The following is a 12,135-nucleotide window of genomic DNA, read 5'->3' as shown; positions in this document are numbered from 1 at the left end:
GCTCTGCTGCCTTTGGCCCTGTGTCACTTTGCAGGTGTGCTGCCCATCAGCAGCTCCCCGATGGGTTTGTAGGGCAGCCTTTGGCGTGGTGCAGAAGTGGAGCTCAGTAATAATTAGCAAACGATTCAGGTGCACATTCTGCGTGCAGACCAGTGGAGCACCGCATCCACTTCGGGATGCATCATGTGCTGCAGACCCGAATAGCAGCGTGTGCTGCATTTCACTAGGGGAGCTCCTCCAGACACACATCCTACAAGAATACCTGATAAAGGGGGTGTGGGCTGCTGGGGTTGAGCAAGGCAAAGCAGCAGGAAGCAAGCAGGAACATGAGCCAGGCCCTGCAGCAGCAGAGGACCCCGAGCACAGTGCATCTCACCCTGCATCTCACCCTGTCCCATGTCCCACCCTGCTCCCACATCCCCCCCCCCCCACCAGCCCCAGCCCTCTGCTGTGCCTGGTCTGTGTCCTGCCTTGCTCTGGGGATGTCCCACACTGTAACTCCGGCCTTTGTTCCCGTGTGACCACATCTATGTGCACGTGGGGACAGCAGTGCTGTGACTGTTTGCTGCCATGAGGAGTCCCAGAGCTCTGACCCAGGGTGAGAGCAATGCTGGGAGCGGCTGGGGAATGCCCCGAATTGTCCCCACTGCTCTCTGCTCTGTGCTGAGCTGGGTCTGTGCTGCTCATGCTGGGGGATGTGTTTGTGGCTGGGGAAGGAGACAGTGGTTTTGCTCAGTTTGCACCTGCTTCCTCTTTGCCAGTTTTGGGCTTTATTTGGGGCGGTTTTACCTGGGTGTGAAGGACTCACAGCTCTGTGCCTTTGGCTCCTGCAGTGATAGGAGCTGCAGTGCTGCCTGCGCTGGGGTCTGCAGGAACACCCCCAGGGAACTTTAATTGATATCCTGTGGTCTCAGGGTGACCCATCTCCTCCCAAGGGCTGCAGGCTTCCCCATCACAGCCCTGCAGCACCCACGAAGCAGCACAGCACTACAGCCTGCTGACATCCCAACTCTCGATGCTGCGCCCCGTGTTGAGGACGCAAAGAACAGCGGTGACTCCACAGAATGGCACAGAGGGGACCACGCAGAGCACTGCTCAAACCCTCCGCCCTTACCCCTGGCTCCCTGCCTCATGCAGAGTTGCACGCTGGCCATGCCCAGCACCATTGGCCCTTTCCAGCCCTGTCCCAGCTGCCTGTGGATGGCTGCAACTCTGGGAATTTTTTTTCTCAAGCAGGAAGCTGAAGCATTTCCTCCTCCAGCCGCAGCCGATGCTTGCAGAGCGAGTTTTGCAATCCCGTGGGTTTCTGTTCTGCAGCGGGGAGGTGCCTCTCTCCACCTTGCAGCTCTCCCCTCCCGTACTTTGTTGCATCCGCCGTTGTTGCGCTGCCGGCCCCGACAGGTCCCAGCGAGCAGCGGGGTTTGGCGGAGCACGGAGCAGCGTCGCTGCCTCCCATGTGCAGGTAGGAGGAGGGCAGTTGTGCTCTGCCTGCAGCTGTGCCGTCCCTGTGGCTGTGCTGTGCCTGCGGCTCTCCCATGCGTTGCCGGCAGCAGAGGGGAGAGCAGCGGTGACGGCGGTGCTCCTGGTGCAGGCGATGCAGAGCACCCCCAATTACCTCTGGAGCACAGATGACCTGCTGGGCCAAGGAGCCACGGCCTGCGTCTACAAAGCCCGCAGTAAGGTGAGGGGGGGGGGGGGGGACGGACATACGGCCACCCCAGGGCAACCAAACCCCCGTGCCCTCCTGCTCTGTCAGTACCAGAGCTGCTTTGGCTTCATTTCTGTTTTCCCCTCTGTGGCTCTATGGGATACAAGCTAGTTTTGGGGTGAGCTCTGTGCTGTGCACTGTGCAGTGCTGCTCCCCCAGCATCAGGGTAGGGGGGGGGGAATGCCTGAAGTTCTGCAAACCCCCAACTATGGCCATTTGCATGCTTCATGCAAACACTCGCCAGCGCTGGGATGGAGACTCACAGCCCTGCTGTTCTGTGATCTTTGTTCAGTAAGCGCGGGGCAGAGGTGAGTTGGGAGCAGCAGAGCACAGCAGTTGGATGCCCCCACCCCACTGCAAACCTCTGACAGCGCTGCAGAAACGTGCGCCCCCTGAGCACGTGGGTGCAGGGGCAGGAAGCAAACGGAGCGAGCGGCAGTGTTTGCTTTTGCAATGCAGGAAGCCGAGGCTGCCTGTCAGAAAGCAAGCTGTGCTCGAGTATTGTTGGCACCCAGAGCAGCAGTGAGGCTATTGGTGCTGTTAGGGATGGGGTGAGCCATCGTTCCCTTTTCCTCTTTTTCCTCCTTGCCCAGAAATCAGGGGAGCTGGTTGCTGTCAAGGTCTTCAACAAAGCCAGCTACCTGCGCCCGCAGGAAGTGCAGATGCGGGAGTTTGAGATGCTGCGGAAGCTGAACCATGAAAACATTGTCAAGTTATTTGCAGTGGAGGAGACAGTAAGCAGGACTGGGACCCTCCCTCCTACGCTGCTGTGTCCAAGCAGAATCCCAGGGCCCCATTGATGATGGGCGATTGGTCTTTCTGGGGGGGATGGGAAGGTGGCTGTACAGCCACCCTGCCTTTGCCCTGCTCCCCGCAGGGCAGCAGCAAGCAGAAGGTGCTGGTGATGGAGTACTGCTCCAGTGGCAGCCTGCTGAGCGTCCTTGAGGACCCTGCCAACGCTTTTGGCTTGGCTGAGCCTGAGTTCCTCGTGGTGCTGCAGTGCGTGGGTGAGCAGCATCTCTGTCTCAGAGCCGTTGGGATTGAGGTGGACATCGGGCACTGGGGCTAACCTGCGTGCTTGGAAATGGCACCGCTGGGTGGCTGGGGAGTGTTGGCTTTGGGGAAAGCCCACAGGATTTCCCTTTCCAACAGCTTTGGGAATGGGCTCTGCCCCCACCGCTGACAATTCAGAGCTGTGCAGCCCCATGCACTCCCTGCTCCTCCCCATTCCCCGAAGTCCCAATTACTGATGTCATCCCCATTAATGTGCAGCCCCCTCCCCGGGGTTTGTCCTTACCTCTGTTCTTCTCTCATTTATACAAACACAACTGCTGTTCCCCACCCGTTTCCAGTGGCAGGGATGAACCACCTCCGTGAGAACGGTGTTGTGCACCGGGACATCAAACCTGGCAACATCATGCGCCTGGTGGGGGAGGACGGGCAGAGCATCTACAAACTGACTGACTTTGGTGCCGCTCGGGAGCTGGAGGACGATGAAAAGTTTGTGTCTGTCTATGGGACAGAGGAGTACTTGGTGAGTATGGCCCCGAGGTGTGCGGGTGGACAGCATCCGTCTCTCCATCCAACAGTGAGGCGCTGCATGGAGAGAAGCAGTGATGCTCAGGGCCGCTTTCAGAGGGGCTCTGCTTTTTTGCAGTGAGCTCTCAGCTCGTAGCATCACAAGCACTGTTTGGTGTCGAGGACGTGGCGCTTAGAATCATAGAATCGTTAAGGCTGGAAAGACTGCTAAGATCATCCAGTCCAACATCAAGCCACCTCCACCATCAGGGGCAGTTTTGATGCCACCCTGTTGAGCTTGGTAGGCAGTGATGCTCTGCTCTGTCCTGCAGCATCCCGACATGTATGAGCGTGCTGTCCTGCGGAAGCCACAGCAGAAGGCATATGGGGTCACCGTCGACCTATGGAGCATTGGTGTCACCTTCTACCACGCTGCCACCGGCCGGCTGCCCTTCGTGCCCTTCGGGGGACCCCGCAGGAACAAGGAGACTATGTGGGTACCTGGTGCAGGACAGCACTGTGTCCCTTATAGCTGCATCCCTTAGAGCCTAGGGGTAAGTTAATGATCCCATATAGCCTAGGGGTAGGTTAATAACCCCATATAGCCCTGAAATAAGGTAATAATCCCATCCGAGCCTGCAAGGCTTGCAGTGCAGCTCCAGGCTGCCTGCAGAGTGAGGACCACACGTGCACATGATAGTAAAGGACATGTGTTCCATTTACTGTGTTTGCCCTTTACACTCATCCTCGTGGCTCTGAGGTGAAGCTCCTCAAATAGAAGGCAGCATTCAGAGAGGCATGGAATTTTTTCACTCTTTCTTGGACTGTTCCCTCCCTCCGCTCTGCGTTCTTGCTGTAAGCTGTGCCTTTCCCCATCCCTCCCTGCTGCACCCCAGGTACAAGATCACCACTGAGAAGCCCCCCGGGGCCATTGCAGGCGTGCAGCGACAAGAGAATGGCAGCATTGAATGGAGCTACGAGCTGCCCCTCACTTGCCAGCTGTCAGTGTGAGTGTCCCCATGGGGTCCCCTGCGTACGATCGCAGCAATACAGATGTTCATCTCACCTCCTTTTGCTGCTGCAGGGGGCTGAAGGATCAGCTCGTCCCCATTCTGGCCAACATCCTGGAAGCAGACCAGGAAAAATGCTGGGGCTTCGATCAGTTCTTTGCAGAAACCAATGACATTTTGCACAGGATCGTGGTCGACGTCTTCTCCTTGCAGCAGGCGTCCTCGCACCGCATCTACATCCACTCCTACAACACGTGAGGGTGCCCAGCCAGGCTGGGTGGGTTGGGGGGCTCAGCTCCTCCATGGCCTCGGTGCTGTTTTGCTACAAGAGGACATTTGCAGTTCAAGAGGTGGAAATCTGAGTGGGTTTTTTCCATTTCAGTACCAGCAAGTTTTTAGATGCTGTCTTCAAACAAACGGACATAGTCCCTCACCATCAAGAATATTTTTTTGAAGGCCACCCATACGAGTTGGACCCCAACCTCCAAGCCCATAATTTCTGCAGAACAGCCCGGCACAACCCTCTGACCCTGCTGAGCTGTGCTGAGCAGCCAGAGGACGTGGTGGGCCTGAGATACAGAGACCGTGAGTACTCCGTCTGAGGTGCATTGCAGTGCCCCCCATCCAGGGCATGGGGTGGGCACCATGAAAGGTTCGCTTTGATGACCACCACCCTGCTGGGCTCAGGGGCAGCAGGGTTAGGAGGCTGCAGGGTTATTTTCTCCCAAAGATTGTAGTATGGGTGCGATGCTCTGCTCTGCAGGCGGCTCGTGCCTTCACCCACCTCTCCAAAAACACAGATGCATGGAACGGCTTGGGTTGGAAGGGACCTCAGAGGTCATCCAGTTCCAGCCTTGGAGAGCTGCCCTCAGCCTCGGGCAATGCAGTGCTCCAGTGCCTGAGCAGCTCTGGGATTTGTTGGGATGTCCCTCCTGAAGCTCTCTGACCGCTCTCCACCTTTCCAGCTGCTCTCGACTTCCCCAAGTTCGTCTCCAAGGTGGACGTGGTGGCCGATTGCAGCGCTGCCAAGGTGGGCAGAGGAGGGGGGACGTGGGGAAGCCCCAGCAGAGTGGACACAGCCGCCGTCCCCATCCCTTTGCTTTGCAGAGCGCGGTGGGCGCCGTGCACCAGGCGCTGCGGATCGCGCAGGAGCTGCGGCGGTGCCAGGAGCTGACAGTGCGGGGGCTGCACTGGGTGATGTGAGTGCTGGGCGCCCCTCTGCTTCAGTGGGAGTGTTGTGTTGAGTTTTGGGGGGTTCTGTGGCAGGCGGTGTTGGAGCCCTGTGTGTGGAATGCACGTGTCAGGCTGGGAGGGGACTGTTCCCAAATGGGGACTCGGTGTTTGAGGATATTCCTACCCAAATTTGCTGCTTTCAAGTCAATTTTTTCCAGTCTGGGAGGTGCTGGGAACAGGTCATCATCATCTTCCTCATTAGGATTAATTATCACTGTGCATTTTCCCCACTGCACTCATTCCCTTTGGGCAGGAGCTCCTTGCGCTGCGTCCTTGCTCCCTGCAGGGCAGCATCCTCACACCCAGCACTCCTCCTTTCTTATTGCACCCAACTCCTTGCTTTTCCCTGAGTCGCACGAGCCCTAAAGCTGATGGCATAGAGGGCACATGATGCACTAATCACTTTTTCTCCTGACAGTGGCAACCTGAGGTCTGAGTGCTCGAGGGTTTTGGAGCAGAGGAGAGGGGTGCACGCGGTGCTCTCTGGGCTGCAGCTGATGGAGGGGAAGACCCGTGGGCTGTAAGTGCAGGGGGTTCCATGGGGCTCTTACAGCCCACGATCCCAGAGTGGGAAAGCTGCCTTGGGGTGCTCCCAGCCCTCCTAAACCATCTGCAATGGGATGCCCTTTGTGTCCTTTATAATTTTACTTCTTCTGTACCTTTTATGTCATTTTATGTCCTCAATACTCTTTGTGTCCTTTGTGTCCATCAGAGGGGCTCCAGTAATGGAGCATTGTCGTGAGGAGCCTGAGGCAATCCTTGCCCTGTCTGGCACCCACCTCAATGCTCTGCCCCAGGCAGAACCAACCCCATAATGTCTAAAATAATCCACGCTTACTCTGCTTTTTATTTTGTTGTTGCAGTGCAAAGTGCCTTGCTGCTGGCTTGCCTTCCTTTCCTCTTTTCAATTCAGGAAGCTTCTTAATTTCCATTTCATCTGAAAAGATGCAGACACATGGTTCCCATTGACTTCAGTTGAATTCATGTAGTTCCAAGGCACTGATGCTGCCTCTGGATGCGGTGCTCACCCATCCTTTCCAACAGGGTCTGGATTGGGCTCATTTCTGCTGGCTTCAGCAGCTCACACCCATACCAGCTGCGGGAAGTGGCAGCATCTTGAATGGCACGGAGCCAGCTCACAAGAGAACAATTTGGGGACAGATTGCACACAACCAAGAGAACTCATACCAGCCAGTGCTTTGCATCGCGTGGCTCCGATTGGGTGCCCTGAGCTTCCCCATGGAACTGCTATATGTTCTCCTTGCTCGGGTGATGGCTTGTTTTCACTCCTGGATATTCAAGATGGTTCTGTTTCGGCTTCCTGCAGGTATGAGGCCGTTCCTGGAGGCAGTGCACTGCCAGCCCTGAAGGACGTGGCTGCAGTGAAGATGCGGCTGCAGAGGGTGAGCAAACAGGGGGGAGGGAGGAAGGAGCACCCATGGGTGCGGGCAGCACTGGAAAGAGTCGTCCTTACCTCCCATTGTCCCCCACCTCCCATTGATCTCTGCAGGTGGCAGAGGAGCTTTCGCAGTGCTCCCACAGCATCTTTGACTTCCAAGGGGCCCTGGATGGGATGGTGTCAGAACTGGTGCAGCATGGGCAACAAGCTCACGAAGACAAAAGGTTCGTAGGGACAAAGACAGTGGGTTTGTAGACATGAAGAGAGCGGTTTGTAGACACAAAGACAGTAGGTTTGCAAATACTAAGACAAAAGGTTTGTGGATATAAAGGCAATGGTCTACCCAAATGCTCTACCCAAATCCCCATGGCTGTTTTCAGTTTGATTTTGGGTTGAGGTGTGTACACTGGGGAGGAAACCCCAGTCTCACATCCCCTCCCATTGGCCTCACACCTCCTTGCTGAATACAACTCACAGCATCCAGCAGATCGAGTGCTGTCTGGAGAAGATGCAGCTCATCTACAAGCAGTTCCGCAAGGCCAGGACGTGTCCAGGTGAGTTTGGGGCACTGAGCTGCAAGAGAACAAATGATTTCCCTTTGCTGGTTTATATTTCTGTGCTGTGAGATTAACCCTGGGGACTGCTGCTCTGAAGAGCCCCTGTGCATTATAGGATCACCCAGTGATTGGGTTACAAACCCAAGAGGTGCAGAGCTTGCTCTGATGGTGCCCTGTATCTTTCCTCCCACAGCACTGGGCTACAATGAGGAGCAGATACACAAACTGGACAAGTGAGTGGCACCACCCCACCCTTCCAGCCCCACACTGGCATTGCTATGGCATCCCAGTGGGATGCAGCATGTCCGTGGCTCATCCAGGCTGAGGAAGGACGAGGACATGTGGCTCCATGAGGAACCAGTAGTGTTCATTTCCATGCCCATTTTCCTGTTCATTTTTCCTCTTTCAGGGTGAATTTGGGGCACTTAGCCAGGAAGGTGCTGCTCATCTTCCAGGAGCAGTGTGCACAGCAGTACCAGGAGGCTCTGGCCCTCCATGGCAGCAGGGTGAGGTATGGATCCAGCTCATGATTTTGGGGCCATTGATTCGGTGTTGGGATGGGGCCTGATATTAGGAGGTGGATTGGGCCATTGATGGGCTGTGGATGTCGGGCTGTGGATGGGGCCATTGACCTGGTGTTGGAATGGGGATGGGGCCATCGATCTGGTTTAGGGCTGTGGTTGAGGCCATTGATTGGGGAGTTGGACTAGATGACCTTTAAAGGTCCCTTCCAATCCTAAGGACTCTATGATTCCTGATCAGTCTGGTGCTGGGATGGGGATGGGACCATTGATTTGACACTGGGCTGTGGATGGGGTCGTTGACCTGGTGTTGGGGTGGGGATGCAGCCATTGATCTGGTATTGAGATGTGGTGTTGGGATGGGGATGGGGCATTGATTTGACACTGGGGTGTGAATGGGACCATCAACCTGGTGCTGGGATGGAAACATTGCTTTGACACTGGGCTGTGGATGGGGCCGCTGACCTGGTGTTGGAATGGGGATGAGGCCATCGATCTGACATTAGGATGTGAATGGATGGAGCCTGTAGAACTGCTGCTGAGGGACTCATAAAGTAGCAGTGAGTCCTTAGAGCAGCAGCTTGGCTTGACCATGAGCAAACCTTCCCCGTGTCTGCTCTCACCCTTGTGCCAAGCTCTTTAGAGTTTGGGGACAGCCTCATTCCATGTAAACATGCAGCTTCCTTCTTGCAGCCACACTCCTTGCAGCGGGGAGTGGTTGTTCCATCAGGAAAATGTTGCTATTGAGACAAAGAGATCCACTTGTTAGCAGTGCCTTTCTGTTAAGTGGTGTTTGGGGAATAAAGCACAGAGCAGGCTGCCCTGCATTGCTAGAGCACAGGAGCAGAGAGCAGGGGAGGGGTGGGCAGCTGCTGTTTCCTGGGGTATTTTTGCCTGTTTTTCCATCTTTAGGCAAAATGCACTGTGAGTCACAACTGGTTCTTTAAAATTAGTTTCACTCCAGTAGTAATTGCCTTGTTTTGAGTTTATCCCTGAGCATTTGTGGCGGTGTGGGTGTTTTCCTGGGGAGCAGAGCTGGACCATTCACCTGAAATATTCTTCCCTTTTTATTTTAAGGGCAAACCAAAGGGTTTTTTTTTATACAACTGTGTCATTCCTGGTGCACTTCACCCCGAGGCACCCAGCATTGGCAGCAGCAGCCCCAGGGACAGCACTGCACTGTGGGCAGCAGCAATGCTCTTGAGCCAAATCCCACTTAAAGCAGCACTTTCCCTAATTAGTTAGTTTGCTATTAGTGCTGTTTGGATAGCAGAGCTGCAGCCCTAATTACAACACCGTTGCGACTCATTTGCTTTCCTTTGGGATTTTAACTCGGATCCGGCACAGTTTGCAGAAAGCGGAATTAAAACCACAGAAATATCAGTTTGACCAACATTGACCAGGACGTTTGCTCTTGTTGCCCTTCCCAGGAAGGTCTGTGAGATAAAGAAGCACCTGAAGAGGCTCAGCAACCACATCAGCACTTGCAGCGTGGAAGCCAGCGAGTGCCAGGACTGCTTGCAGCTGGTGGGTGCTGCAGGGCGCAGGGCTTGCAGGGTGTTGGTGTTGTACTTGGAGTTTCTGGCCTTTTGCTCAAAGGTTTGGGAGTTTGCTTTGCCCCACTGAACAAAGCAATGGTTGGATGAACCCCTGGCAGTGCCACTCTTGCTCCAAAACTGGAGTTGGGGAGTGGGTTTGTGCTCAATAAGGAAGCTGCCATCACAGAAAGGCTGAAGCATCGCCTCTGGTTGTGGTGATGGATTACCTGACATGCTGCAGCAGGGCTGGTGGGTTGGGTTGGGTTGTTCTGTTTATCCTGAGGAGTGGGTGAGCTGGGTGTGACCGCGTGTGCGTCATTGCCCTGAGTGTTTTGTCACCCTGGGGTAAACACGGAGGGCATGCACGCGAGCAGCTCGTGTTTGAGCTGTATCCTCTCCATCTATGCAGGCTTTGGACAAGTTTCTGCATACAGTTGTGCCAGAGAAGCACAGCCTGGCCCTGGTCCCTGCAGTGCCTTTACCCGTTCCCCTAAGCCAAACGTGCCAGGAGATGGCTTTGCAGTGAGTATTGGGGACAGTCTGTCCGTGGGGCAGTTTGGCACTGCAGAGCTGGTGTGGGGCTGGGAAGCTGCGTGCAGCCTTGTGCAATGCCCTGGTGCTGCCAGGTGCCGTCCCAGTTCAGGGAGAGGGAATAGGGGCATCTCCTGTGCTCCTCTGGGGGATGGAGGCAGCTGAGCTGTCCCTGCTAAGGGCTGGGCTGTGCCTGTGCAGGATGCAGGAGCTGCTGGAGCAGATGAAGTCAGTAACGTGCGACCTGCAGTTCAACAACGGCATCATCGAGCGGTGAGTGGAGCACTTGGAGAGCCCTGTGTTCTGCACTGGGGCCGGGCACTGAGCACAGCCACAGCTGTCCCAGCAGCAGCACACCTGCATCACCCTCTGACAGCAGAGAGAGTTTGTCTTTTTTGGAAATTTAAGCATAACCCCCTGCAAATGCTGTGCAACGCCTGCCATCTTCTGTGCAGCCCTTTCCCTGTGCTGCTCCGTGCTGCAAAGCTCAGCATCCTGCTGCTGGCACAGCTCCTTGGGCTTCTTCCTCTGCATGCTTTCTCCCAGGGCCTTAATGCACACCAGCAGTCTGGTTATGCGTACCAAAATCTCAAAGAGTTTCAATCTGGATTTTAAAAGAAAGCCATCAGTGTTTCACCCCAACCTTGTTTGTGTAGGACTAAGTGCGGTGCTGCAGCACATCCACGGTGAATGCAATGAAGGAAGAAGGGAAGAAATTACAGAAGCAGCCCAGGGTCAGCACTGCCACTGTAACCCCAAACTTTGCTCTGTTCCCACAGGCTCAGCAGGGCTGCTCCTGCTCCTGGGGTCTGAGCAAGGTGTGTTTGCAGCTGCAAAAGATAACAGGGGATCACTGCCAGCACCACAGCTCCTGCACCATGCACTGCTCCGACACTGCCTTGGTGCTAAAGCAGCTCTCTGGATCCTACCTCTGTGCTCCAGCACCTTCGAACAGTTCTCCAGCGTTGGGTGGCTGCAAGCCTTGAATATTTGACGAGAAACTGATGCAGCACCAGGTTCTTCCCTTTTAAAAAGCGATCAAAGGACTCGATGACTTTCTGACTTCTCTGTATCCCAATGTTAGTTGATGAGGAGGATAGACAGAGAAATTTTCTTTTGCCTTTTTGCCTATTTAGGGAAATTCTATTCTGGCTCTGCTCACTGAGCCCAGGGCAGGATGGGCTGCATCCAAAGGAGGAGATGACAAAACTGGTTCCAGTGCTGTCGCTGCCCCTGTCACCCTCCTCCTACCCTTGTCCCCAACCCCAGCTCAGCCCCATCCCAGCACTGCTGATGGCTGTGGGCACAGGAAGCTGGGGGAGGTTTCTCTGTTTTGATGCATTTTTGTAAATATAACTGAGATCTGTCAAAAAGAATTGCTTAACGTCCGCTTCTGCCTTTAATTTGCAGGGTGAAATAGTGCAGATGGCAAGGCTGGGCAGCAGCAGGGACGGGGCCAGGAATGGGGATGGGGATAAGGGAACCCAGGCAGGAATTCACTGGGGTGTCTGAAGCTGCCCTGGGCAGAACACCCCTCTTCTTCTCCAGGGAATGGCACAGCTGGGAAGAAACTGCTCCCATCCCACCGGAGCCCAGAGCTCTGTTATCGCAGCTATCTGTTATGCTCCAAATTTCAGCCTGGTTTCGGCTTTTACAAGAGGTCCTGGATTCTTCTGGTTATTGCTGAGTCAGTGCTGAAGGTCCCAGCAAAGCCCTGGGACGACTCCTGCAGCCCTGGCTCAGGGTTCAGCGATGCCTCTGCAAGGAGAGGCCAGGCCATGGTCTGGGCAAGCCGGTCTGACTCAGCACAGGGAGGCTCAGCCTGCCTGCCTGAACCCATCCCTTGGCATCTGGCTCTGCCCTTCACCCTCCAGTCCTCTTCCCAGTATGTTCTCTGGAGGTGAAATGTGCCAGCTCAGCCCAAAGCCTTCAGCTGAGGCTCACAGAGCTGCTGAGCTGCGGGAGCTCCAGTTTGTCCCCAGCCCAGGGCTATGATGGTGCACAGAGGGAGAGCAGCACCGCAGAGAGGCAAAGCCCAGAGCTGCTCCTTGCATTGCATTCCCACATTCTGTTGGGACACCTATAGGGGTCTGATGCAGAACAGCTTCCTTCTTGCTGCA

The 12,135-nt window shown here is 55.3% G+C and overlaps 1 protein-coding gene across 4 annotated transcripts; it reads left to right on the top strand.

Moving 5' to 3' along the window:
* On the top strand, positions 1 to 11,391 carry IKBKE (inhibitor of nuclear factor kappa B kinase subunit epsilon). Of its 4 annotated transcripts, XM_052698351.1 has the most exons (21): positions 578 to 1,462; positions 1,592 to 1,681; positions 2,302 to 2,442; positions 2,586 to 2,715; positions 3,061 to 3,242; positions 3,559 to 3,719; positions 4,123 to 4,233; positions 4,311 to 4,490; positions 4,619 to 4,821; positions 5,202 to 5,266; positions 5,344 to 5,435; positions 5,888 to 5,989; positions 6,797 to 6,872; positions 6,980 to 7,092; positions 7,346 to 7,422; positions 7,619 to 7,658; positions 7,835 to 7,936; positions 9,377 to 9,473; positions 9,894 to 10,006; positions 10,217 to 10,288; positions 10,795 to 11,391. In XM_052698351.1, exons 1-21 carry the CDS (start codon positions 1,016 to 1,018, stop codon positions 10,826 to 10,828), a joined length of 2,628 nt encoding a protein of 875 aa, XP_052554311.1. In that variant the 5' UTR covers positions 578 to 1,015; the 3' UTR covers positions 10,829 to 11,391. The 4 variants fall into 4 exon arrangements, with proteins under 4 accessions (XP_052554310.1, XP_052554314.1, XP_052554312.1 ...); XM_052698350.1 differs by having other exon boundaries at positions 1 to 1,681; XM_052698352.1 differs by lacking the exon at positions 2,302 to 2,442 and having other exon boundaries at positions 577 to 1,681.
* The last annotated feature ends 744 nt before the right edge of the window (positions 11,392 to 12,135 follow it).

This window comes from Tympanuchus pallidicinctus, unplaced genomic scaffold, assembly GCF_026119805.1.
Source record: "Tympanuchus pallidicinctus isolate F22 unplaced genomic scaffold, pur_lepc_1.0 scaffold32, whole genome shotgun sequence".
NCBI lineage: Eukaryota > Metazoa > Chordata > Aves > Galliformes > Phasianidae > Tympanuchus > Tympanuchus pallidicinctus.
Note: the sequence above shows the minus strand (reverse complement) of the source record. Positions and strands in the feature narration are given on the sequence as shown.

Excerpts from the sequence above, each read along its gene's own strand:
- IKBKE (XM_052698350.1), top strand. The coding sequence starts at position 1,016 with ATGCTGCGCCCCGTGTTGAGGACGCAAAGAACAGCGGTGACTCCACAG. Across the intron at positions 3,243-3,558 it reads ATGGGACAGAGGAGTACTTG|CATCCCGACATGTATGAGCG; the intron begins GTGAGTATGGCC and ends TCTGTCCTGCAG. Across the intron at positions 4,234-4,310 it reads CTCACTTGCCAGCTGTCAGT|GGGGCTGAAGGATCAGCTCG; the intron begins GTGAGTGTCCCC and ends TTGCTGCTGCAG.